This window comes from Amblyomma maculatum, chromosome 2 (genome assembly GCF_055883805.1).
Source record: "Amblyomma maculatum isolate TAMU_Amacu chromosome 2, ASM5588380v1, whole genome shotgun sequence".
Classification (NCBI taxonomy): Eukaryota; Metazoa; Arthropoda; class Arachnida; order Ixodida; family Ixodidae; genus Amblyomma; species Amblyomma maculatum.
Window position 1 is genome coordinate 91,258,692 of NC_139345.1, and position 27,642 is coordinate 91,286,333.

At 43.7% G+C, this 27,642-nt stretch overlaps 3 protein-coding genes across 8 annotated transcripts in view; 1 reads left to right on the forward strand and 2 right to left on the reverse strand.

The window, feature by feature from the left end:
* Positions 1-972, reverse strand: part of RasGAP1 (Ras GTPase activating protein 1) — a 47,067-nt gene extending 46,095 nt beyond the window's left edge. Inside the window, exons 1-2 of the mRNA XM_084594735.1 lie at positions 820-972; positions 84-204 (exon numbers count right to left, since the gene is read on the reverse strand). Coding sequence (XP_084450861.1) covers positions 84-204; positions 820-871 — 173 coding nt within the window. The 5' untranslated portion in view covers positions 872-972. The remainder of the gene's footprint in view (positions 1-83; positions 205-819) is intronic.
* A 609-nt stretch (positions 973-1,581) lies between these two features.
* Positions 1,582-7,720, forward strand: PIG-M (Phosphatidylinositol glycan anchor biosynthesis class M). Of its 3 annotated transcripts, none has more exons than XR_014705055.1 (3): positions 1,582-1,801; positions 2,195-5,196; positions 7,555-7,720. XR_014705055.1 is itself a non-coding variant. In XM_084594736.1 (2 exons), the coding sequence occupies exon 2, from the start codon at positions 2,440-2,442 to the stop codon at positions 3,709-3,711; it is 1,272 nt and encodes a 423-aa protein (XP_084450862.1). In that variant the 5' UTR covers positions 1,582-1,801; positions 2,195-2,439; the 3' UTR covers positions 3,712-7,720. The 3 variants fall into 3 exon arrangements, 1 of the variants encoding a protein (XP_084450862.1); XR_014705056.1 differs by having other exon boundaries at positions 1,613-1,801; positions 5,123-5,196; XM_084594736.1 differs by having other exon boundaries at positions 2,195-7,720.
* On the reverse strand, positions 7,151-27,369 carry LOC146199255 (uncharacterized). Of its 4 annotated transcripts, none has more exons than XM_084594740.1 (9): positions 27,166-27,363; positions 26,938-27,012; positions 26,800-26,847; positions 26,651-26,705; positions 26,488-26,577; positions 26,361-26,418; positions 26,132-26,198; positions 21,820-21,940; positions 7,151-7,676 (listed from the first exon to the last, which is right to left on the reverse strand). In XM_084594740.1, the coding sequence occupies exons 1-9, from the start codon at positions 27,239-27,241 to the stop codon at positions 7,667-7,669; spliced, it is 600 nt and encodes a 199-aa protein (XP_084450866.1). In that variant the 5' UTR covers positions 27,242-27,363; the 3' UTR covers positions 7,151-7,666. The 4 variants fall into 4 exon arrangements, with proteins under 4 accessions (XP_084450866.1, XP_084450865.1, XP_084450864.1 ...); XM_084594739.1 differs by lacking the exon at positions 7,151-7,676 and adding an exon at positions 14,367-14,741 and having other exon boundaries at positions 27,166-27,360; XM_084594738.1 differs by lacking the exon at positions 7,151-7,676 and adding an exon at positions 19,313-19,439 and having other exon boundaries at positions 26,800-26,844; positions 27,166-27,369.
* Between the last annotated feature and the right edge of the window lie 273 nt (positions 27,370-27,642).

Consider the following 27,642-nt stretch of genomic DNA (forward strand, 5'->3'; position numbering starts at 1 on the left):
CGCATACACGCGGCGCGGATCTAGCGCAGCGCGTGGGAAAGGAGCGCTCTCTCGAGAAAAAAAAAAAAAAAATGGGGACTCACTTGAGGGTTTTCTCCTTGGTCGTCGTGCGAAATATCTCCTCCTGGTCGAGCTTGATGGCACAGTAGACATCACGAAGTTCCACCGAGCCATGGTTCCTTGGCGGCAGGTTCTTTGCTTCGCCTAGAAACGGACGATGAAGAAAAAAAGCCTCACTAGACCCTAGGCCTCTTTCTTCGACGACGCCACAACTCAACTCGCGACAACCGCGGGCTCCCCTTTTTGTTTGTTAGTCTTCGATTTGGCAGATTTTTGGGTACCTGTAGAACCCGTGGGATGCTTTAAGGAGTCATTTCTGGGCGCGGCAGCGACGGCCGAGTCACCAATGTGCGGGCAGAACGGGGGTGTGACGATCGAGCGGCTTGCGAAACCCCATTCACAAATCCTTGCTACAACTCATGAATGAATGAAGGAAGCAAAATTTTTTTTCCGGGATCATTCATAAGCGCCCAAGGTCGTTCCTGGCGCCAGCCACGAGGCCGACGAGCGGCGGCAATTAACGCAGCTTCGACAGGCAAATCACGATACACACACATGTGAAACGTATCGCTCAACCGAAGTAGAGAACTGACGCTACGTCGAAGCAAGCGACAACCTGTTGGATAGGCCTACTCGGGACTCCCGTTTCTGTAGACGCTAAAATACAACGAATTACAACACGTCCGTATTGACAAGCATTTAATCTGTAGCGCAGAACTTTTAGAATTCAAAATAAGTACAATAAAACGAATGACTTACCGATCACAACGCGTAATCGCTCTATTAAGCGCACATCATTATCAGCCGCCATCTTCCATGTTTTACTTCACGAAATCTCGTCACTACGCGAGAAATCGCGAGAACCGAGAAGCTCATTCATGAGAGCGCACGGCAGTACGGCGATACAAACAAAAGATTACAGGTGATAGGCATTCCGTCTATGCCGTTGAACACTACATATAATTGAGGAAGTAGTTAACGTACAAGTGTTCATTGTTTTTTTTTTTCTGACGCCCTGAAAGGAATCGGGAAACGTCATTAAGTGCGCTTCTTACTGTTCATTTCTCTCACCACTTTCGCTTTCATTATAATTTCCGGCTGTGAAGAGCATCATTTGGGTTGCTTGTGAGTGTACAAATAATTTTAAAAGCAAAAGTTATATGTTTGGCAGTGTATGCAGTTGTGCAAGTTCTAAATGAAATAATTTAACGCTTTCTTGCAAGCCGCGCATGGTCGTAATGTTTCTTCAAATATTTAAGTTCGCTTACTTGAATCGACAAAAAGAAAACATAACTATAATCTTGGCTTCAAAGAACATTGCAAACATCTTTCCAATTTTTACAGGCTGTCAAAGTTCTCTTGAAACACTTACTGTTCATTATCTTTTCATGTTTGGGCGTCTGCTAATAATTCTGCCCTTCTGCCCGTAAAAATTGCGATGGTTGCACCACTATGTGTTGGGTTGTAGTACAAATGTAATCAATATCATTATGTTTAAAGTGTATTTTAAATAGTTTGGCCCATGCGTTTTAGATTTTAAAGTTATAAGTCAAAATAAGAAATAGTGATTTAGTTGTCATAAACTGCTTTATTTCTTTCTCTTTCTCTCTTTTGTTGTTTCGACTGTCGACCTTTCGACTGTTTGTGCCTGCTGTGTTTACTTTCGATGGGAGTACGGAAATGAAAGACGTTGCCGATCCTTGCCAAAAACAGGCATGTGCCATTCAAAAATGCTTACAAGGTAACGTAATATATTATCATATTTAACTGACTTTTACCGCGTGAAAATAGCACTGACGCAAAAGCGCATACCCTATTGCGGCTGCTCTTTCGAAGCAAGCTGTACCACTGTACTGTGCATTGCGATCGATCGCTTTGGTTGACTCGATTTCGCGCCTCCATTGCACGCGTCATAGCTGGTTGCATGCTTGTGTATACTGAGCACTGGTTGTAGCTAGACTATTGCACAAAAGTTTCCACTACATGCACGCAGGGCCATGATAATTATGCCGCACATGCATGCATACCTGGCCACGCTTCCGAGATTGCAGCTTATCGCCGGCAACGTTTAAATCTTGCAGCGCTTGCAGTTTCACCTAACCGAGCTGTATTCTGTTCTGTTTCGTTCTCGAAGCAAACGACTACAAAGAAGAAGCATGTACTGCGTTCATCAAAGAGATGATCAAGTGCTGTGAGAAGTGGAAAACGATGTCCGGCTGCTGCTCCGGATTCCTGAAAGACGAGAAGTTGAAATAGCTTGCAGCCTCTGTAGCAGACCTTCAGCTAGAGCCGGCAGCGCCAGCGGTTGTTTGAAGCACTTTCCGCCACCCAGTCTCCATCCACCTGTTCGCCGCGTTTCGTTGCATCACTGGTGCCACGATGGTGCAGCAATCGAGCAGGTTTAGCGTGGGTAAGGTGAAGCTGTACCACCACCTTGTGCTAGCCGGACTTATGCGCGCCGGGCTGATCGTAGTCGGCGAATGGCAAGACCAGAACATGCAGGTCAAGTACACCGACATCGACTATCATGTTTTCACAGATGGCGCAGCCCACGTCGCCAAAGGCGAGTCACCCTTCCTCAGGGATACGTACCGGTATAGTCCTCTTCTGGCCATGCTCCTTGTTCCGAACGTGCTGCTGCACCCGGCGTTCGGGAAAGTCCTCTTCTCTGCAGTAGATGTCCTGGTGGGCTACTATGCCTATCACATAGTGCGAACAGCCAAGTTTAGCGAACGCAAGGCCGTGCTCTGTGCCTGTCTGTGGCTGTATAATCCAATAACTTTTGCTGTCTCCACACGTGGAAGCTCCGATTCCATCCTGGCTCTCATTGTTGTCTTCTTCCTCTTTGCACTACTCAAAAGCAGAGATACGGCAGCAGGCCTGGCCTATGGGTTTTCTGTACACCTCAAAATGTATACCGTGGTCTATGCACTTCCTATCTATATGGCCCTACAGACCAGGTTGCCCTCGGGGTCAGCAGCCAAAGGCGAGTTGGAGAGCTGGCGCTCTTACCTGTCACGACTGCTGCTACCCAACCGGCGGAAGCTTATTTTTCTTGGTTCCAGCGCGGCGTCATTCTTCTTACCGACCCTCCTATGTTACCTGGCTTATGGCCGTGAGTACATCCAGGAAGCTTTCCTCTACCATGTGTCGAGGAGGGATGTCCGCCACAACTTCTCGCCCCTTTTCTACCCACTGTATCTGGCCACAGAAAGCACTCTTGGCAGCAGCGGTGGAAGCACCGTAGCTGCGCTCTTGCCTCAGGTCCTGCTGATGGGTCTTCTGTCCTTCAAGTATGGCCAGCTGAGTGACCTGCCTTTTGCCCTGTTCTGCGTCACCTTTGTGCTGGTGAGCTTTAACAAGGTGTGCACGTCGCAGTACTTCTTGTGGTACCTGTGCCTGCTGCCATTGGTGTTGCCAAAGTTGGGCTTGAGCCTGAGGCGTGGAGTGCTGCTGCTGCTCATGTGGCTGGGTGGCCAGGCACTGTGGCTGGTGCAGGCCTACTACCTTGAGTTTGGTGGCAAACCCCTTTTTGTGCATGTCTGGGTGGCAGGCCTCATCTTCCTCGCAGCAAACACTTTCATTCTGTGCTTCATGATGGCCAGCTATCAAAGCCACATGCCCAGGAGCAAGAAGCCCAAGAACAAGTGAATGTGCTCTCACGGAATCGTGGCTTGAGTTTCTGACTGCAAGTGGAACTGAGAATCTCGCACATCTCAGTAGTGAAAAGCTTTCTCTGTAGCCATGAATGTAGTCTGCATGAAATTGGCAAAGGAGTGTAGTCCAAGAGAGGTGGTTGCACCTGGAAGCCTGTGTAACGGTGTAGAGCATGGATGAACTTTGAAACACTGTTGTGCAAACTTATGACCTGTGGCTATTTCACACGGCCATGTCAAACGCATGAACTTTCGAGGACAATTTGGTGCTTCTGTTCCGTAAGACAAGGACACCGGCTGTAACCAAGCTGATGTCAGCATAATGTGCTAAGGTAGAAAATGCAGTGTGAAAGGAAGTTCTTTAAGATGCTCTTGCACTTCTGCAATCTACAGATGAGGTTGCCTTTTTACTTTTATTTGACTAAGTACTTAGTTGACTAAAACGTGTAGCACAGTGGAGCTTTGCTTACGTAGAGATACATGGCAAACCACAAGGGTTCAAATGTTTCTCGTAATCTGTCTCACCTCTCGTAGGAGCTAGTCTCACTCTAAGCACTAAAATCTAGTTGATGCTGTTATTAGCGCTTTAAAGACACTTTACCTTTGTGCGAGTGAAATTCACACAATTTCATCACATTCTTAACAAATCAAAGCTGTACAGGAGGGCTTGGTTGCTGTTGATCATAAAAGAGAAATTTTGGGGAAGAACGTTTTAATGAATACTTCCTCCACAGGTGAGGATTATGGCAGAAAATGGTGTATATAGTACTTGGCATTTTGGTGAAGAAGGTGTGAATGCTTGATCTTACAACTTTTGTCCTCGTGACTGTCTAAATGCACTTCATGTTGACACAACAGAGTTGCTGCACAGCAGCATTTTTTTGTGTCATCTTGAGTTCATTTCAAAGGCATATGGTTTAATACTTTCAGCTTACCCTTGAGAGGGAATGAAGAGGATTTTTTTCTAGCTTGTAAATACCAAAATTTTACTCTCCATTCCATAGAAAGTTTAGGAAAAGAGCGGCTTTAAAAATGAGCAGGAAAAACAAAAGTCATATATATAAATCTGTTGGTCATGAAATTTAATTTTACAACAGATTTTGTGTTGGTGTTAACAGTATGAAACTTGCCAATCAAGCCTATGGTCCAGAGAAAATACTTTCTCTGGTAATTTCAAGAATAAGAGCTAATTACTGTTACTCTCTTTGCAGTGGTTTCATAGAAAAGGCCATCTTTCTTGATCATAATGCCAGTACCACATAAAGAATTTGTCGTTTGTTATGTGAAGACATTAGGAACACGCTTGGCTAAGAAACAGCTGTCACATGCAAACAGCATTTAAAGCTTTGCACTTGTGGAAAACTGGCAATCTGCTGCTTTAATATTTGTGCACATTTTATTTTCAGACAGTGACATTTTTACTGGCACTTTGGGAACTCCAGACTATCACGTAACGGGTATTTTAAAAATTTTATTAATGGTAAGACTTACTGTCGAGTTGACAATGTCATTGTTAACTCTCTATGTGCCACTTCACTTCTTTCTTCCTGATTGCCATGTCCTAAAGATATTGCCGAGTTTCAAGCGAGCGAAATGTGTGTAAAAGCTTTTGTATAATTCAGATGAAATAGCCCAGAACGGGGGTGCCCACCTGTGCACGTACTGCATTTTCATGCCTTGTACATTTTGAGTAATTTGTCAAGTGTAAAGTAAAGTGTAAAGTACAATATCACAAAATGAAATCAGTGTAGCAACATTTGTCCATGCATGCCACCCCTTTTTTTTATAGTGCTGGGTAGTTTTCTGCCAAATGTAGAGCAAAGTAGGCTGCTAAACTTGCTATGTCATACCAATCTTCGGTGATGGTTGCCTCCGTCCCACCTCGATGAAGAAAAAAAAAAAACTTTCTTTCCAACTTATTTTATTAGGGTTAAAATGTAAAATTTGCCATGATTTTTTCCCAAAACATTTATTTTATTGGGGGTAAGAGGTAAAATTTGCCACGATTTTCACACAGGAGTGTTGCAAGGAGTGTGTGATGTAAATAAAGTTAACTCCTTGCCTCTGTGGTGTATGGCCAGCCTGATCCAGCTAATACTGTTTTCACTTCACCGAGCCCCCTTTCACGAAAAAGCTGGACAGCGTTCAGTCGTTCTCTCAAAAGCCAGGAAATATGCGTTAGCCACGAGCTTCATTCAGCCATTCTAGCATGGACGGGCGCACATTCACATTTTATGGTTTTATCAGGTTTAATGTCCCAAAGCAATTCAAGCTATGCGAGATGCCGTATTGGAGGGCTCTGGGCCATTTTGACCACCTGAGGTTGTTTAGGATGTGCAGATTTCGCACATCCTAAGTAAGCATGGCTGTTGTAGCCAGGAGGAAACCCGGGCCATTTTTATACTTTGCTTGACTGCACATATGGTCAAGCACACTGACCTAGATAAGGACATGCAGTTTTAAGATTGTGTGTTTTATTTGCAGCCGTCGTTTGCTACTTAAGCAGTACGTGAACATCTTGCACATTGTTTTGCGGAGGTACATGCTCTTCAGCTTTATTCTGTAGCATGAAGAAACTCCTTTTCTTTTTGTGCTATAAAATTCGGGACATTGTGATAGACCCAGGTTCTGCCATTTGCCTGTAGTCCCGCTTGTGTGTTGCAGAGAGTTTACCTGGAACTTGTCAGATTTTACTTCAGACTTTATTGATCTCACAAAATGCTTCTTGTCGTGCAAGAACCTTGCAGTACCAAAGATGAAGCCGTAGTTGTGTAGAGCACATTTATGCTTTGGAAATGGTGGTTTGCTCTGTAGTGATATTTTCATTCTTGTGTTGTGGAATGCTGAAGCATGGGTTAAAGAGAAAAAATGAAACGGGCCCCTTTTACTAGTAAGAAAAGCGAACCATCAGTCTTTGCTGTTGTCACAGGCCAGAGAATCGAATTCCGACTGAAATTTCAAGTGTACTCTATATGAAGTGCTGCTACACAGTCTCGCTCGACATTGATCGATGAGTTGTTGTATTTCATGCTGCTTAGCACTACCTGCACCCTGCATTGTGTAAATTAAAAATGTTTCATCAGTATACTCCTGTGGGATTTCAAATAACATTCTACAACGAAACTGCATAATGCTTATTAGTTTGCATTAAAATGTACCCCCCCCCCCCTTCCGTGACTAAAACTGCGTTACCGTTCAAGTATATAAAGTAGTAAAAAGTAAATCTAGTACAACATTGTACGTATTTGATTCAATTATGCCCTGCTGCAAAAAATAAAAACACAAAATCATGCGAAGTTGTGATGATAAAAATGGGTTTATTTACTGTGGGAATGCAACGATCTGGGACATCATTGAACAGGCATGGTTGGGCGAGCCCTCCATCCAGCTCAGACCTCGCATTCTTTGATCTCCTTGTTGTCTTCCAAACGTGCTGATGTGCAGCTTAACCATTAACATTCAGATGAAAGCGTGTGGAATAACAATTTTTTTCCCCCTTTTGTTTCAGCAGGCCTATGGTGATGGCATTGGTACTTAAAATTGTTGTAAGAAATGCTGCATTGAGCGTTTCGCTCTCTTTGCACGCTGTTCTGTGTAGCGGAACCTGTAACTGGCCACACTTTCACAGTGAAGGTTGGCAGAAGCTCTGCTGTGCAAGCATTCTAGTCAGCCACAAATATCTTGTTTCTTTTGCCTTGCTATCTCAATGTTGGTAGTGGCCCGTGGTTCACACTTTTCGTGGGTATATACGTTTGCTTCTGTCAGCCACTTGTACATATATTGAAATACTATTCTGCGGTTGAATGAAAAAACTTTTGTCCTGTGCGCATTCTTGCAGGTGTGGTTATAGATCACTTCAACAATGAGTTTCTGTTGCCACCTTGACCAGAAGCGCATCCTCAGAAACTGCTCATTGCTGTGTTTCATTTTATGATTTGTTCTGCATTCACCTATGGGTTCCTGAAAAGGATAAAATAAAATGGCTGATGTCACAAACCTGGCAATTATGTCCTTTTTTTTTCTCGGTTAATGTGTATTACAAGACCGAGTAAACTATGATTCATGGTTTCTGAATACCAAAGCAGCTCTGAGGGCTACGAGGCACAGTGAAGTGGAAGGCTACAGATCAATTTTGACGATGTTTTTTTTTAACGAGCACCACAACCCAGTACACGGTCACTTCTGTGCTTCAAATTCGTTGACTTGCACTTGTGTTTTAAGTACACTATGGCTTTCAAAAGAAATATTTTACAGAATTTGTTCTGGCTGGTGTTGAACCTCCTCTAGTTTTACCAGTATGGCTTTGGTGCCACACCACACTATCATTCCTATAGTTGTTTATGAACCCGAGTTCAGCACTAAAGTGAAGTAAACTACAGTTAACTCTGCTTGCCATTTCTCTTCCTAAGGACTTTTTTTCCATGTACATGGTCTCTGCTGGAATGCAGCAAGCTAATTTGCTTTGGAATGTGATAAACACAACCTCTAGCCCAAAACATCTCAATCAGCATCATTGACACAAAATCCCCAAGCCATCCGAAATTAAAATCCTTGGCCAGTACATACCACAAGGCCGCCAAAACACCACGACCATCAAAAAACTCGCAACAACAACGCAGCAGATAACCAGGATGCTTAGCCGCATTTGCAACAAGCGCCACGGCATAAAAGGACGCAATTCGTCTTGTACAAGATTTTGTTGTCTCATGAATAATGTACGGGACTGCCTACCTCCACCTCACCTTGTCAGAAATCGAAAAGCTGGAGTCGATAATACGGGTGGCCTATAAAACGGCACTGGGTCTGCCGTAGACCACATCAACATCGCGCCTCATGTCTCTCAGCATCCACAACACAATCCAAGAAATCTGGGAGGCGCAAAGACTTGCAGCTCAACTGCCTGGCCATCACTCGAACAGGCCAAACCCTTCTGAACAAGATACACCTCAAAGTACCCTACACAGTGGACCAAAGGACGGAACTTCCTCTATCAATCCGCAAGAACATCTATGTCCATCAAATACCCAAAAACATGCATCCGACATTTAACGCGGAGCGAAAAAACGCAGAGCCAAAAGCTTTTGCAAGAAATGGGATGGCCACCCGGACACGCTCTACATGGATGCAGCCGGTCCATTCCAAGAGCGGATGACCATCGCCATAACGAATCCCGAGGGCAAATTAATCAACTGCACATCAGTCCACACGTCCCACCCCACTAATGCAGAGGAGGCAGCCGTTGCACTAGCGCTAGCTACCAACCCAAATGCTGTTGTACTCACAGACTCCCAAAATTCATGCAGGAATAATACCAGCGGACTAATCCATCAATCATCTTTGACACTATTAGCAAAACACCCTCCTAATCGGGCCTCAATCATATGGTTTCCGGGACACACAGAACACACGAGAGGGAATGATGCTGCCTACCGGCATGCCCGAGCTCTCTTACACCAGGATCCCCCCTTAGCCGACGAGGAAAAAGAGCATATTACACAGCCTATAATCACCTTTGCTGAACACCTGCAGGCCAACAGACAGGCCAGACAGACATACCCTACACCTCACAAAACTTTAGACAAGGTGGAAGAACACACCCTCCGCCGGCAACAAACGGACACTCTCATTACACCATTTAAACTCCACCAATGGTACCTCTCACTTTACACACCAGATTGTCCACACTGTGGAGAAATAGCTACGTCTTTTCATATGGTGTGGGCATGCCAATTAAATCCCGTTATCCATAAACTTCCTAATCCCAATTTGGAGCAGTGGGAGGCCATTCTGCACAGCGAGGACCCCGACTAATAACGAGGACTGGTTCGCAGGGCCCACGCTGCGGCACAGGCAACTGGGCTGCCAGAATAGGCGGACCACCCACAACTCTAAGAATTCCCATGCACTCAATAAAGTTTTAAATCAATCAATCTCTAGATAGACTCAGAACAGTGGACCAGAAAAACAACATAATAGTTGAAAAATTGTAACATGCTTTGGCGAGTGAAAGATAAAGGGACTTGAAACACACACAATTCTTTACCCTTTTCTGAGGAGCAGATAACACGAGAAGCCCAGAACAAAATGAAATGATTACATTGTTCTCTACAACAATGTCAAAGCTTGTGTTAAAATAGAGCATTGTTTCAGGAAACATCGCAGCACGCACAGGCTAACATAAAAATACAAGTTGCAATATGCATAGCACTGATTTGTCTGAAAAGAAGTGATCACTGCTAGGTGTAGCACTTTCTGAAAAAGCAGAAGGTTTGTACACATGCAAAAATCTGCAGCATGTGCATGGTTTGGCGAGTGATGTCAAAAATGCTTGCACTACAACCGACGTCACCAGAAAACTATGGTGCATATGCCATGTACAAATGATACAGTTTTGGCATGAGTAGAGTTGCACATTGTCTTCCACAGCTGGTACAACTGCCATGTGCGATCAGAATCTAAGCTTTAATTTTTATGCACTATTACGTGATGTGCAGCAAATACTATTCGTGCTTTGTTATATTTTCACAATACTGCGCGAAGAATGTAAAAATCCCTGTCCTTCGAAAGTGAGCAACTTTTTGCTTGACAAACAATCATCTGCAAAGAAAACACTCCGAGACAATAGAAATGCATGTTACATTCACGATAAATACTCATTCCAACCCCATTTTAGGCCTCTGATTAGCAGAAAAAAGCACTGCAAATTTCACTTAGTGTATGCAAGCCACCGAATGTTGCTTCACTCGTAGAGATAGGCGATATAACCAGATCTTCAACTGCTTTGTTGCTTACATTCTAGTTTTACAGAGGTGCAGCATTGACAGTGGATTTTGTACAATGCCATGTTTCAGCGATTTGTCTTAGTCAGTTACCTATAATTTGGACCTAGGTAGGGCAGCACTGTCTACTGCAATGCCAGACTAGAGGAGCAGAATTTCACATGGGAGCAACGACGGAGAATTTGTTGCAAAAAAAGCAGACAACATACTTTCCAGCCTTACTTTTTAATCTTTTTGACAAGTGATATCACCATTGCTTCAATTGCAAATCTTTATTTGCACTTGGATCTCTCAAAGCAAGCAAGGAAATGCTGCTTCCAGGTATGCCGTTAAAGTAATGCCAGATGCCATGTCTGCACAAAATCACGAGTGAAAAGGCAGTGGTACAAGTAGGGTATGATCTTTTCCTCTATAACCAACGCTTAATTTCATCTAGTTTATAGTGCTCAGTCATGAGGATGCCATGTTTAACAGCCACACTTTCTGGCTTGCATTGCTACCGATTTCGAAAATGATTGAACGCCCAGAACGATAAAAACCAGCTTTATATTGTGGAATAAAACGACAAAGTTTTGACTACAAGAAACTTTGCAAAGTCAGTGTGTGCCTGGATGAAAACCTCAGATGTTGACAAGGAGAAGTTGGCTAGAGCATGTGTGAATTTAAACATCGGTCTCAGATCAGTGACACTGAAAGGCTAAAGAAAGCTTCTGTCCCACAGAACACAACAGAAGCACCATTTCTACCTCCTCAGTACAAGTGAATCTGAAGCCGTTGCCATCGAGCCTGCGGCACCTAAATGCCAAGCGAGTTTGAGTGTTCATTCATTGGCCACAGTAACTGCCTTTCAAGATGACTAAAATGCGAAAAAGGCCTGCTAAGCAGCATGTCTGCAGCTGTTCATCAAAGTTTAATATGGAAAACAATTTACAGGGTGTGCAAGCTAACTTTAGTCTAGGGTTAAAAAATAAAACACTTGTATGCAGCTGCCAGTCATCTGGTGCACCACAGGCAATTTTTATTTTGAAATTGACTAATTCACCTTCTAAAATCCACATTCCATTTGTTTGCAATAAAGAAAGCCTCACGTCTTTTTTCCAAGCTCTTAAAGGCCCACTGTCCACCCTCCGGTCGAAAATATTTTCTTCCCCGGTGACTGTGAGACTCCGCCCCTAGAACGCAAGGCCGCAAAATGTTTTTGAAAATAGTAACTAATAACGCAGTTACAGCCACCGCAATCACCCGATTCTGTCATGCTTCTCTCCTTCCGTTCCCTCGCAAAGGTTTTTCACTCTCCTGCCCGAGGTCGTCTAGCCTCCGCAAGACAAATTCCCCTTCCTCCTTCGCGTTGGGCGGGAGGTGGGGCGTGGCATTTTGCGAGCGCGAAAAAAAAAAAAACGGCCGAGGGAGCGCGCGCCGCTGGATTCAGTCTGGCCGTGGCGAGGGAAAAGCGCGCAGCGAGCGGTAGGCACCCATCCTTCTCCCGTCAGTCAGCGAGACGGACCAATGGACGTCGTTCGCGGTACGTACGTCATTATTGTGGCCCGTCGGGCCATCGCAGGAAACGGGGAAGCTGGCTTCCCACAGGAGAGCATGAGAGAGCTTTGAATTGTATTTTCGATGCTTTGCGGCGCGCGTGTCACTGTAGCATTTTGCACAGACTATCTCCAGTACCTGATTGAAACACTGGGCTCCTTTGCTTAAAAGGGCCTTCCCTGGACAGTGGCCCTTTAAGAAAGCCTGCAAAATACAAAAAATGTATAACGTGACTAACACATTTGTGCGCCACGACTTTGGTGCTGTCAATTGCGGTTTGAGTGAATGCAATTAACTGCGACAATAAATGTGATTGGCAAAGTTGGAGAGCATCTTCTGAAACCCACATTCCATTTGTTTCCGATAAAGAAAGCCTCATGTCTTTTTTCCAACCTCTTAAGAAAGCCTGCAAAATACAAGAATATATATAACGTGACAAACTCATTTGTGCGCCACGACTTTGGCGTTGTCAAACGTGGTCTGAGTGAATGCAATTAACTGCGGCCTTAACAGCCCAGTTCCAGTGGTTGGCTATGTTGGTGATAGTTGCAGCAAGTGCGGCGAGCTCGCTGCAGCTTGCACCGTCACTACTGCGCCGACTGAAGTGAAGAAACCATCACAGACTTATCAAAATAATCTAATTACAAAATAAGAATTGCGCATGGTGAGCCAAAAAGCTGGCAGCTGTATATATCTGGTTTCTCTGGCTTACCTGAAATATGAAAGATAAAAAAGCCAGATTCATCAAAAAGTAATAGCAGTTCCCATGACTACTATTTTTTCTAATTGGTGAAGCACTCGTAACAGTTTAAACACTACAAACTTTTTCTGCGGCTCTTGAACACAAATTTAATTTGTAAAATGATGTCCTGCAATACTAGTGCAGGAAATAATTAAAAAAAATTTGACTTTCACCGTTCTTGGCTCATGTAATGCGAAAAAATAAAAAAAGTGTTTACAAAGACTCCAAAAGTTGACCAAGGCATGGTTTCTTCAGCGGAATGCATAGACATGTTCTGGTGTTCAGTGATGTAAAGATGTGTTTGCCATGCCAACTTGCAATGGCAGAACTTCAAATAAGGTCACTACCCACTTCCAACATCTTGGTATTAGACTAAATTCAATATAGCAACAAAATGTGTTGTGTGCACAATCATATGGCCAGAATACACATCACTGGCTACAAGCTTTGACGAATCGGTTAGAATGTGGGAGAGGCAGTTTTCACGAGTGTCAAATATGTGGAGGTGCTTTGTTCTATCCTATACCCAACCACTGTTTTTCGGAAACTCAAGGATGAGAGCCCAACCCATTTTTAAATCTGGCCTGGGCATTGCAGATTGCTACTGAGAGGAAGCCTATTGAAAGATTGCTTCTAAGCGAGTTATACATAGAGGGACTATGTGAAGGCATGATTGGTTTCGTTTATGGAGTTTTGAAGTCTCAAAGTGACTCAGGCTATGACAGACGCTGTAGCGGAGGGCTCTGAAAACTTCAACCACCTGAGGGTTCTCTAACGTGCACTGCTACTGCATGACACACAGGCGCACTCGCTTTTCGCCTCTATTGAAACATGACTGTCGCAGACTGTACTCATGGCACAAGCTGACAGCAATCTCTTCAACAGCCACGAGGACAGAAGTTTACCGATATGGCATACTACTATGCAGGTAGCAGAAAGCTATAACATCAGTCTCCTGTGGCTCGCACTAGTACTTCAACACAGCAGTCGGCCTAAAGAGTGTTCGTGTAAGTTCTAAGGCTGAATACTACTCCGGAATTAGTCAAAACAATTTTTGCTTGCTTACAGGTTTGCCATATGACTAGTTAAAGCTGTCATCAGCACATTAGCAAAGTGCAAAGTCTGCATGAAGTCCAACACATGAATCTCGGTGAAATGCAGCGACTCAAGTACCAAAGCAGGGGTTCCGAAGTTTTATACTGAATGTTTCCCGATGACTGGGGGCTGCCCATGGTGCATAAATATGGCGTGATTGGCTCGGGTATGACTGCACACCAACACTCTGATAGGATATGACAAACTCGTGAAGGTGACACACAACAGAAAATTGCAAGCGTGCTATTGGAATGTACAGTGCTTTCGATTATTTTGCATGGCTTGTAAGCAGTGCAATGACATTAGCATGCGGACAAGTTAACAGCTATGTGAGATTGGCAGATTCATTGCAAGGTGCATGTGTGCACAGAATGTCTAGTGAGCATGCCACGTTGGTGACTAGTATGTGAATAGTACCAACTTAATCCCTCTGGTTACTGGATGCACATCTGAAACTCTGTAGAGTCCCACAAAAGCAGGCTGTTGGAATGCATGGAGAACTCAATGGAATGTTTTATTCTGCAGCACAAGGGCCACTTCTTTGGCAGTTGTTGGACAAAAAAAGGTCCAACTTTGTCAGGTTATACAAAAAATAAGAAAGCATGAAAATAAGGGAATTGTAAGTGAGACGCAGTCTCTAGAGATAAATTAAGGTGCGCTCGTATAGGTATGCGTGATGGCTATATCACACGGTGGCTGTATCACAGGTTCTTTGGCATCAACATTGGGCAGTTGTGAAGTCCTGTAGACAGCGCTCCGCTCGCACATCATGGGCGTGAAAGACTGTCAATCTCTTCTACGAGCCGTTGCTTCGTGGACGTAAGCTCACCGAGCAATCTTTGCAGTCTCTCAGCTTCTCCACTAACAATTTGGCTGCAAAGTGAAGACAGAACAAATATTGTATGAGAAGTGTCAACATGTGTCGAGCTACTGACTTCATGCAACAGTCAAGCTGCAGAGTTCACAAGGCATATGCTTCTTACGGGAGAAACAATTTCATGATGCCAACAGGCTGGTGCGATGCGTATTGCGGGTGGGTGGGTTTTATTTCTTTTTGTACGGTCAATACCTATTTCTTGCCACTGCTGAAAGGCTTTTAACAAATCCTCAAACATTGATCCCAGTGCCTGCTGACAACTGATGTGTCCTACATTTCAACTACTGTACTACTTTTACTCTAATTAAATGGTTTCTACTGGGTAGCAGAAATAAGAAAAAGAATTTGACTGGAGGTTGCAACTTCTACCAAGCACAGTGTTTAACGTATGCCACATACAGAAAAGGAAAAACGCTGGCTCACACACATAACTGTATAAACAAATTTTCATGTTGAAAACAGCAACAAGGAACCAACATGATGTCATACGCCACTGGATTGCAGAGAACAATGCTTCAATGCAGAAGCTAGGGATTTCAACACACGAATAGGTGTGAGCACTGTTTGTATGCTGCATCTACTGACATGGTACACAAAGCACTTTTTCAGCTTTACAGCTGCTCCGACTTCAACAACTTGCAGAATGTACTGCCATGCTAAAGGTTGGTGCCCTTGTCATGGCAAACACACCAGTGCCCAGACCATCCTGGTAACTCCTGGCAACGCTTCTATGAATCTTGATGACAACACTACGGCAGATACGAATTTTTGCGCAACTCGAGAAATTTCCTGGACACAGTGCACTGCTTACAACAAGCAGAATTAAATGAGCGTTCGAAACGGCCTCCTGTGCCACAAGGGTAATAAGAATACAGGGGCTGCAGCTGCTGGTAGTTTACGTGGCAAGGAGGTCCAAAGACGTCAGATTTTGGGGTCAGTAAAACCTCTGAATGGTGCAGCCAAGGAGTAGGAGCAGCTACAAAAGTAAGCCACTAGCATGTTGTGTGCCCCATTCACAAATGCCGAGAGTGTGTTCCAGTCCAACAGTATCAATTGCCAGTTGCACAATGTGCACCTGCAAGCCATGTGTGATGGCATTCTTGCGTCAGTATAGAAGCATGTACAGTCGGCCCAACTATACATGGTTGCAGTTATAAAGAACATTTCCTTATTACGAAGAATGGTGGGCATATCGCCACTATATGTATCAGGGCTACGGAATCCCATTTCAGATAAACTGAACAATCATGGCTGCACCGTTTGGTGATAACGAACAGGGAGGTGCTGTAGACTTGACCCACAGTGTTTTGAAAGCATGCTTTCTGAAAGTGCAGTGACCAAAAAGTCTCTTTCAGCTGTAGCGATCTCCTCAAAGAAAATGTTGATCCCATTAAAATATAAAATGGTGGCATTCAAAAGTGCAGGTAACTGTGTCAAGTGCATCTGGGAAGTGCATGCATGTGTGTCAGCTGTGCAAAGCATCCGAGGTAGGAAGTGTAAAGTGGTGCGAGACGGGCAGCTTTGAAAATGAAACTACTGTTCATAGCTGGCAATGAACAAAAGACAGAAATTCGAGAAGTTTGAATACTATTCACAAAGATGCTTTGCTGGCACACCTAGACATTGGGCGCGTGTCACCTCCCCACTTGGACCTCCGCCTTCTGCTTCACCCTTGTGCAGACCAGTCGAACAGTGAGCATCTACCACTGATAACTGATACATGACAGCAGCCTCTGGGTTTTAGTTAAAGTAGTAGTTGCCCTCTGGTTTGTTGGTCTATGTGACTCTAATCCTAGGAAAAGGCCGTTTTACACCATGTGCACTGTTAGAGCACTTTACATAAGGACAATGCATATGGAGGTTCTGCACGCACATGTCCTGCTGCATCTTACAATTTTGTCAATGACAAACATCTGATGCCAGTTTCCGCAAACTCCTCAACAGTGCATTCTTGAATGGGGTGACACTATCGGTTAGGGAATAGGGCGCCAATGCACATGCAGAGAATGCTAACATCAAAAGAGTGAAGGATGTGGTTAGGGTCCCTGTGTCTGTGCTGGCCCTGTTCTAAAGCTGCTGAATAGCTAATGGTATTATCTCGCTCCTAAAGCAGCTCGTCTGCACCAATGGCCTGTCATGACAGGATCTTTTTTGAAAAACAAACATGCACAACGGACTTTTTTAAAGAAATAAATGATGCTTTTGTCCCACTTCTTTGGCCGCAAGAGGGCAAATCCACATAACATGAACTTCAGACACAACAGAATTCACAAAACCGTCATGTTTGTTATAATTGGCCTTGACTGTATAGCAGAATCTTGGTGATGGAGTCTCATGGGGTCGCGAAAAAATTCACGTTATCTGAAAATCTGTACCATCAAAACAAACAAAAATCGCAGAAGCATGGGAAAGGCATTCACGCAGGTCTGATTAAAGATGAGATGTATGGCCACGCAGCACCGCGAATGTACGAGCCGCACGCTGTTGCAAATTGCTTGCTGTGCGTACAGTGCAACGAGCTATTATGGATTCTACAATGTGTGGGCAGTGAATAGTGCTCAAGGCTGCGGTCACAGCTTGCATGTTTGCATCATTCTCAGGGGTGCAGGAGTATGTTCAGATCATCTAAAAGTTTGTCCACTGTACACAATGCACACTGGCCGGGAGTGTACAAATTTCTACCATCACGAAATAAATGTCGCATATCATCGAGATTCTACCTTATATGTTGGTGGATTCAACTTCGCAACCACAGCAAACGCCTGAGAATCCCATATAAGCCCAGTATTGCAATACATTTCTACTGCTTCAAAACACTTACTTTGTTCATATTTTGACAATACACAGTTTGGTGGATACAAATAATTTTCATGGAGTTTGCATCATCGTTTTACTGTATGATGATCATAACTGTTTAAACAGCTTAATTTCTCTTTTTTGAAGCATATTAGATGAGGTGTATACCAGTGCTAGATGCTGTCTGAGAATTTGTAATACATCAAGGATAATGCTCATTCGCCCAGGCATTTCATGCAAAACTGACAATGATGCCTCCATCTTGCTTTTATCCTCTAGTTGAGGTCAGAGGGTGTGGATCCCACTGGTGGTATATGACTGTCGTTTCTTCTACCTTACCTTCAAGGCAAAAAATCATTACACTGCTAATTTCCTGTCCCAATCAACACCATAAAAAAATTCCCTATGCCTTCCATGGTTTCAATGACAATAAGGGGATTTTTATCTCTCTTGCTACAATGCTCCTGGTGCATGAAAGAGCTGCGGCCAAGACCAAGTTATACGAAGTCAACAGTGCTGTGCCAGCTGAAAATTCGCCGGTTATACCTTGACATAATCATTCAGATACCCTTCCTCAAGCTTAACTGACAGACGAGTTGCCTGCACAAGCTCCGATGTGCATGTGACGACAGCTGTGACAAAAGTCGGAGGCCGCTTGTTGCCATGTAGTTTTGTTTTCTAACCTTGCTACCATCCGACGCCAGCAACGCCTATCGTCCTGTATCAGCCAGCGAAGCTTGTCCATGTGTTGTGCTGGCAGCAAAGTGTGTTCTTGAACTTGCTTGCATGCACTACATGATGATTCTCATGGACTGAAATTATGCATTTATGAGTCGTTTGCTGTTTTTGTGGTGAATACTAACGCTTGTGGGAAATTGGCTACTGTGGCCCACGGAGGCTCTTGCCATATTGGAGCATCTCTGCTTCGACATTCCCGACAGTGATTATGCAAGGTGAAAAAAAAAATTCTAATAGGTCGAACAGGTTTCTGGAATAATTCCCAGCTGTACTGAACAGAGAAGCTATATCTTGGAAGCAGTGTAACCTGACAGGATTTTTCACAGCATTCACACAACTTGAAAAAATCGCCGTCGCACAGCTTTCACTCAGGAACAGATGACAATCGCCAAATTTTACTTTCACCATTTAAATTTACCATGACGTTAGAATATTTTGCACAATGCCCAAGGGATAGCGGTCGTCGTTTAAGCGGGGGGGAGGCCGTTCGGGTCGCTCATCTGTATCCGCTAGAAATAAAGTTTCTCCACCACTGCTATGTCCTTAGAGGTCATGTGGTAATTAGAATTTCAATTAATTTGAGACTTCCCCAGTACTGTGATGTCCCAACTAGGGCAGGTTTACTCCATTGCCAGCACATTACTGATACTCGTCTTACTTTTCAGATTTTGGAGACTGCTTGTAGGCTCTTGGTTGGTTCTACTTAAACAAATCAATGCTTTTCATCCACAACTTACACTAGGCTAGTGCTTAAAGCTAACTTTGTACAGATAAAAGGCTGCAAAATGTAATTTGCACCCATTGATATTCACACAGCCGACCACATTTATACTTCTATCAGTTAATCAAAAAAGTCAATCCTTTAAGGCTGTAAATAACGAGTTTTCAAACCTTTGAGTATCATTGCCGTATGGCAACTGCAGCCGAACTCCGTCCCGCGACGTTTTTGCCATATGCATACTGCCGCGAGCATGCGTTTGAAATTCTGCGCCCTTTTGTAAGGACGAGCTTGCTGAAAACTGCTGCCATCTTCTAGAATGTACAAGTACTAAAAATTGTCTATGCTACTATACTGCGGAGGAAAATAAAACTGACCGTGACCATCATACTGCGCTCTGTTTGTGGCGGCACATCCTCGCGGTTTCGGTTTCTTCACGTAACTGCAACAAATCCACGAAATTTGATCTCTCTTTATTGGGATGCTATCAGAGCCCAGTGAATACCTATGATTGTTTACACTACCACCTCACAAAGAGAGGAAAAAAAAAAAAGAAGAAATAATTGATGTGACCTTTGGTGCTATGCGTGGTTTGCAGCAACTCGCTCTTGCGGTTTCGTTTCTCTGTGCGATCTCAACGGAAACGTGAAAGTTGATCTCTATGTTGGGACGCCAGCGGAGGCCCGTAGAGGCTGATTTTTATCTTTGTTGGCGCTCTCTCAAATCGACAATCACGGGGTGTCATTGTTCTCTCATTTAGTTTCATTGATGTTATGACTGTAATACTCTCCCTATATATACAGTTAAAACCCGATTTAACGAAGTTGAGGGGAGCCGTGAATTATTTCGTTAAATCGAGAACTTCGTTAAATTGAATGAGGCATTTCTTGGGCACATAATTCAGTACATTCGATTACAGTAAAACTTCGTTAAAACGTACCCGCTTAAACAGTACTTTCGTTTTAAAAGTAGTAAAGTCAAGTCCCCGACTGAGCACCCATTGAACATAATGCATTTTGCATCCGCATAAACCGTACCAGCTTATCGCGGTCGTATCGGTTAGCACGTACCATTTTCACTTTTCGTCGCACTCGCGCGTGACGAATTCACGCCGGTAGCACCGACCCAAAGGACGGTTCGGCTAGCGGCGCAACAATCTTCCCTAAATACCGCCGACGGGACGGCAAGCCACACAGCTAATGACAAATTGGCGCCAAAGTTGGTAATCATACAACTAGCGCAATCTTTGGGGGTCCGTATGGTCATCGTCATGACCCCCGGCGCTACTTTCGAGTGGGTAGCGCCAACACCACGACCGGCGCCGTTAGCGCGTATGAAAAGAAACAACAAAAATTCTTACTCGACAAGAAAGGCCCGAGGGGACTACAAATTTTTTTCCGCCAAAGAAGTCGGTGATCTTTACCTGCGTGCGCTTTGTGAGCAACGGCCGCACCAATGTCTGGGGTGCTGTCTACAAAATAGACCAAAAATTTACACTTTTTCACCTTTATTTCTCGAAAAAAGGTTCGTTAAATCGGGACAGATCACGGAATCGGTTTCGTTATTTCGGGTTAGTCAAAGCATTGAACCCTTTGGGCGTCTGAGGAGGAATTAGGATACCTTCGTTAAATCGAGATTTTCGTTAAATCGGGTTTCGTTAAATCGAGTTTTGACTGTATTTTTTTTGCCTATTTTTCTAGACTTTCACAATTTTGTTTGTTTAAAATCAGCTATCAAAAATTTGACACCGGGTGTACAGTTTTTTTAAAATGTTCGACACTCAAAGGGTGAATTAACGCTCATATTTTCTGCTGGACGACACCAACAGGAGTGAAAGCATAAAACACTAGTGGCCGATAATGAATGCAGTTCAACAAGTGGGTTTTTAAAGGCACTGCTACATTTTCCAATGGGCTACCACCACTCTGTCCAGTGAGTATGCCATGCCAGATATATATAGGAGCGCTAATGCAGCATGACGCACATGTACTTAGTACATGTAGAATCGTGCTCTTGGTTCATGTGGCAAGTCATAAAAGGAATATGTTCTCTGTGATTGGTGTTTAATGTTCTGGTGCTGAGCCTTGTAATGCCCAGGCAATGGTAATGTGAAAAAAATTGTGAACTTCAAATTACATTATAGGTGCCTAGATTGAAAAAGCACAAGAATAATCTGGCACAACTACATATTACTGACAAATAATAGTCCTGCATTATTAAAATTGACATACTTGACTGATTTCCAAGTTTACCAATAATAGCACCATGCATTCAATCCCGCCCATGCACTAAATGAAAAGCAAAATATAAAATGATCTACTGCCAGATGACCTAGCAACAAGCCCTCAGAAATTGTAGGCTTTTTCTGTAGGAGCCCTAAATTTCGTGGCGAGTATAACTGTTCAGAAATAACTTGGGAAATGCAGTATGTGTAATGCTGCAAGTATTTGATATTCTTTTCTGGGAAGAAACGAAAACTACTGAATGGTACAGTCTGTAATTGTATGTGACATGCAGAGTATAATAGGTTTACCTTTCTGATAGTCCATGACACAAGATTAAGTTTTACACACAAAAGAGTGTGCAAATGTAGCAGCCTTTACACAGTAATCCTGAACTGGTATCTGGTGGGTATCCACCCGATTTACTAGTTAGCTTTCAAGTAAATGCCAAGTCACGTGCCACCCTACAACCTCTACTAAATCCACAGTTTGCCCAGCACATGTGGTTCTTATACCAAATCCAACCATTTCTGATAAACCAGATGTTAACATTTTTACTGCGTATTACTGGAGTTATTAGTGTGCGCCATGACCACTCACAGAGTCATCTGCTGCTCTGCAGGCTCCAAGATGACCTCCTCTGCAGCGTTGTCAGTACTCTGCATTTGCGCTTTCCGCAGCTCAGCTTGCTTTCTCTCAAGGACCACATCCAAGAGTCTGCCTGCAAGTATCCAAAGTTGAGAACCATGAAAGCAGCATATTGTTTTTTCTAATATAACAAGAAAATAACATTTAAGACCTGAGTGGATGGCATAACTGGCTTAGTTCCTTTTAACCTTCAAGCAGAACAAGCAAACCAACTTCAAGAAATGGACGACCATTGGTAGATTGCCACTTCCATATACAGCTGACACCAACAACCTTCTCTCAAATGATCTTCCCCAGGTTAACATTTTCCTGTCCGTGCCTATTCCCATCGATAGCCCGCTATCGATGGTTTCACGATTCGAATTTTCCAGTTTTCAAAGCGTTCCTTGACAAGTGGTGTCATCCAATGGGAAATAAAGGAACCCTTCTTTCATTTTTGCTTTTGATTTAATTTTTACGCCGTGCAGCGCCCATCCAGATGGTTTCCAGAGTCAGGTGATCGACGCTCATTGTTTTACATCATGGCGTCGACATCGCGCGCTCCCGCTACGTGGAAACGCACGTTTCCGCCGAAGTTGACGCATCGGAGAGCTCATTTCTGGATGCGGACAGCAGCAGTGATGACTCTGAAGACAAATTCAGCTCTTTAGACTTTAACACTGAGAGCGAAACTACGTCAAACCGACCCAGAACTTGGACAGCCATGCCTCGAAAAGTTTCGCGTTTGCTCCCCCCAAAATTAAAATTTCTACTTTTGCTGCGCGCTGATCGAAAGAGATCACTGTTCTGGAGGTCACAACTGTTATCTGCACGATGACAATATCTTTTGGGTAGTATTAATTGCCACAGGCAACGCAGGGAGTCGTGTTTTCCACTAGAGGAAGGCCAGGGGTCGACCGCAGAGTAGTAGACCTTGACTACTATTCTCTTTCCTAACTCAGCGAATACTGTACACAGAAGGCTAGAATTTGCTACAGTGTTGCAATAGTCCATGTTGTAAAAAACGTATATTTTGAAAATTTTTTATGCTATATTTGTATCAAGAAACTTTGATACTTTTGTGTGTGTTTTTTTTAACCACAATTTTTCTGATAGTTCTACTATTCTCTTTCCTAACTCAGCGAATACTGTACACAGAAGGCTAGAATTTGCTACAGTGTTGCAATAGTCCATGTTGTAAAAAACGTATATTTTGAAAATTTTTTATGCTATATTTGTATCAAGAAACTTTGATACTTTTGTGTGTGTTTTTTTTAACCACAATTTTTCTGATAGTTCTTTTTTTCATCCCTCATTAAGTAAATAATATGGATTGTCACTAATACCATTGTGAAGAGGAATTCCTCCTCTACAATTTGATACTAGACACCCCTGTACCAAGCAAGTTTTCTTGAAGAAAAAAAAAAAATATTAATGACACTACCCAGAAAGCACTCCTTTTCCTGCGGACAGGAAAGTGAAAGGCGATGAAAAGCTTAGCAATCATTGTTAATGCTTCGTAAAAAATTATAACACTTTATAGCAATCTTAAGCTATGTGTCACTGAACTTTAATTTCATTTATACACTCAGGGCAAAGATGAATGTATAGAATGACCTCGGTAGCATTCCAAGTGAGAAGCAAAGCATCAAAAAACCTTTCCAGGAAATGTTTTTACACGTGCACATAGTATTGGCCGCAGAAGTAAATGGAGCATGGCTGCACCACTGCACTGCTATCTCATGCCGTATACTCTCGGTTAGAGCTCACCGAGTGACAACAGACTGTCCTTGCCTTCGTGCGGACATGTCATGCTTGATAAATTTCCAGCATGGTGCATTGCTGCTTCGCAGCCTACGGTTAAGATGAAGCGGACTTTGCAGGATAGCTCACCGTCTCTAATACTTATTGCATTAGCGTGAAAAGGCATGTTACAGAAGATACCGGTGCGGCACCATGTTGTTGATATGCCACACAACAATAAACGAGGAATTGCATTACTTAGAGAAGACGAAAAAAAAAAACATTTCTTTCACCCGGAATGAGATTAGGAAGCCTTAAGCTCTAATGTCTGTTTATTGACATATCTACTTGTCTGGTTCAACCACTCTTAAAGTACGCATCAAATCGTTCATCCCAATATGGGTTGAATTTTCAACTCCCATGGTCACGATTCTGTCCACCAAGGTTACAGAACCTCCACAGGTGCCCGAGAGAGGCTCAGAGCAGTTTCGAAAATTCTCGTGTGTTGTAATAAATACTACTCCAAAATATCACCAAGTGAAGCAGTATTAACTGGGAATGGTCTTTTTTATTTACTACCTACAATAGCGACATTGCGAAGACACAAGATTGTTAGTCTGGGAGAGTTCCTAGCATGTGCCCCCTGACACCAAGGATTGTCGCCACCGAGCTACACACAGGCCACAGGTGTTTTCGGCGACCTTTCGGGCAAGTGGCAGCATCTGGTGGCACTACTGTGGTTTTTGTATGAACCACTGCTGAGGTGCTATTTTCGGAAAGGCTGCTGTAATAAGCTAACCCGGCGCTCTTGCCTGAACAACTATTTTCGTTCTGAATATACCCCTAGTTAAATTCCAATTATGTTGCTAAGACACTATGACCTCACATAATGGCATTTTCATCAGAGGAACCTTCCATGAGTACTGCTGCTGATCGCCGAGAACGTGATTGACTTCGGAAGCGACAAGCAAGAACACTGACCATGGAAGAGGATAGAGTGCGAAAGACACTACCAAAAGCCTTGCAATAATTACACCTTTGCATGACTCGATGTAATCAGCATGAACTATGCATCTTACTTCAGCTACTACATGCAGTTACTTGCTTGCCCTGGGCGACAGTACAGGGCACACACGTGAATAAAATAAAGTTTCCTTAAAAACTGTGCTTTGTTTATGACAACAGAAAATGGGTTGACACGCATCCGTTGCTGCAGTAGAATAATCTAGGCTTAGCACGGATTAGACTGCAAATTTTTTAGAGACCAACACTCAATAACAATATTCAAGCACTCTGCTCAATACATAGCTCACTAACTAGCACTTTGGTGAACAGCCACTGGATTACATCACATCATTAAGACAGAAGGGTACCAACATGCAAACGAAATTAAATATGTGGGAGCGTTCATGCACACACAAATAAAAGTGCATCATCTGCGGAGCTTTCACATTTGGCATGGGTGCATATTTTATTTACTCGATTCTAAGCAACCCCTTTCTGAAGCGAAAGCTTCACTGGGCTAGCCGCGGCGCATTTCATGTACGGCACAGTGTTACCTTCAGCCGCGTACCTCGCAGCGCCCAGCCTGCTCACCAGCCGCTTCTTCGCACACGTGGTGCATACGGCACGGGCCGTGCACCATCCTTTTGTTGCAGCTTTGCTTCTACATCGCACACCTGCTTCTTCTTCCTCACAAAACTGGCAAACTTCATTCACACCAGTACATATCGCCAGTCTTCGCGGAGCGCGCGCGTGACATCATCACTTAGCTATGCACCTCACTGTGTATGTGCGGTGCTCTTCAGCTGCTACGCCACAGTGGGAGATATAAGCCACGGAGCAGCCGCTAGTTTGCTAAGGCGTATGCCTATATATGCCGAGATTGCGGTCGGTCTGTAGTGCTACGCCATGGATGAGGCAACAACGCTTAGCGCGAGTGCTAGCTTCGCTCGCCTACAAGCCAGATCTACTAGTCGCGGCACCTAAGAAAAATGAAGCTGAGAGAGCTAAATGAGCCTGCCGATGCCCATGGGTCTTGACATTGTACTGAACACCTCGAATCTTTGATTCAAAGACTGAAATGGACTACAAAATAGCAAGCTACTGCTTTTACATCATTACTTTTATGTAAATGAGCTTTCCAGTACTTAAGACATTGGTGTCAGCCAAATACACCTAATAATGGTTGGCTGGTTTATGTGGTTCAATGCTCCAAAGCGACTCAGGCAATGAGAGACACCGTTGTGGAAAGCTCTGAAAATTTAGACCACTTGAGGTTTTTTTAAACGTGCACTCACACTGCACAGCATACGGGCACCTTGATTTCGCCTCTATCAAACTTCGCCTCAATCGAAAAGCAGCCGCTGGGGGCCAGGATTCATTCCCAAATCCTTGGGCAAAGCAGTCGAGCACCCTAACCACTGCACCACCACAGTGGGGGCTAACCCTAACAATGGGATGTATACCTTAGGCACAAACAAACAAACAAAAAAAAAAAAAACAAACAATGGCTGCAAGTTACAACTTGCAGTTAACTTACATTCATACTCAATGTCTTGCTTCTGGGCTCTTAAACCTTCAGCCACTCCCTCTAGGGCGTCTGGAGTCTAAAGACATTAAAACAGTGCTTCATATTAACTCCCTGCGATCCCCGCCCTGCCAAAAAAAGACAACAAAAGTGCATTCTGCGCAAGATGGTCAGAGACATTTGAACACAAAGCTCACGCAAAAATGCACTGCACAAACATGCAACTTGGTACATATCTTACCCATACTGTTTGTGTCAACGACTTGTAAAGGTGCTGGACACGCTGCTCCACACCGCTTCTGTCAATAAAGACAAGAATAAAGAGCAACAGAATGCGCGAGCCGCGCTTACTGTGAACGCATCCTTACAATTTTTCGAGCTTCGATGATTTTTCCTCGCGTATTTTCGCCGTTATATTATTAATCCTGTTCGATATTTCATCTTTCGTCTTCTCGTACCTGAAACGCAGGCGTCAAGAAGTGAGAGCCTCTTTTGTCAAAACGCCCTACAAATAAAGGTACCCGTACTCACTTTTCGCACCGGGTCTGAAGGTCGGCCGCTCTTGTCTTTAGCATTTCAAGCTCATCTAGACGACAAACACCACCCGAAACAAAACAGTCTTTGAAAATTTCGCAAGCATGCCACGGCTTCAAGTTTCAAGATGTAAACTATAACTTTACCATGAGCACTGCTGTACCGCGCTTTCAAAGCGGTGAGGTCTTGTTCTGCTGTAGAAAGAAAAGAATAAAGAGAAGCTACTCTGACAAGATGCAAAAGCTTCACTGGTGCGAGCAGTAGAATTTCAGAAGGCAACATACTGGTGACAGCTTCAGTATTGAGAGCTCTTGGAGGGTTTGATTCCACCGTCCCGTCCACCGCTGGAGCAGTAAGCTCTGAAGGATGGAAACAAAAATATTACATACCAAATAACGATGCGAAAAAGGGTAACAATAACAACAGCAAAAATAATGCGAAATGCGACAAATTATTTGACAAGGCATGTCACCAGCTCAACACAGATATGAGCAACCAGCCACCGAACGCACCTCCTGCTCCAGTGACTTCCGCGGCCTCTACAGTGTGTGAAGACGGGACAGTCGAAGCGGCACTTTCTAAAGACATGACACTAAAACTCGATTATAATAACAGACCGCTTAAACAACTACGCGGTTCACCTGCAGACGTGCACCATAAAGAGGATCAAGAGTAGCGTCGTAGCCGTAGCCCTAGTACAGTAGCCGTAGGCAAAATGTGACGATGATGATGGTGATGGTGGCTTTGCCGGCTTTGCCCTTTGTAGCGCCGCCCCGCTACATGCCGCTAATAGAGTTAATACAAATACTTAATACAAATAGAGTTAATACAGCATAGAGTTAATACAAAGAGTTAATACAAAGTCTTTGTATTAACTCTATGCTGCCGCTACCTTCCGGCGCGGCACAGCCAAAATAATTAAAAAATAAAAATAAAGAATAAAATAATAAAGTTTGTCAATTTGCCGTTTACACTCTACGGTCACAAGC

Coding starts and splice junctions, on each gene's coding strand:
- PIG-M (XM_084594736.1), top strand. CDS start 2,440: ATGGTGCAGCAATCGAGCAGGTTTAGCGTGGGTAAGGTGAAGCTGTAC.
- LOC146199255 (XM_084594737.1), bottom strand. CDS start 27,241: ATGTCTTTAGAAAGTGCCGCTTCGACTGTCCCGTCTTCACACACTGTA. Junction 27,013..27,165: donor GGAAGTCACTGGAGCAGGAG/GTGCGTTCGGTG, acceptor TCCATCCTTCAG/AGCTTACTGCTCCAGCGGTG. Junction 21,941..26,131: donor GCAAGACATTGAGTATGAAT/GTAAGTTAACTG, acceptor GGATACTTGCAG/GCAGACTCTTGGATGTGGTC.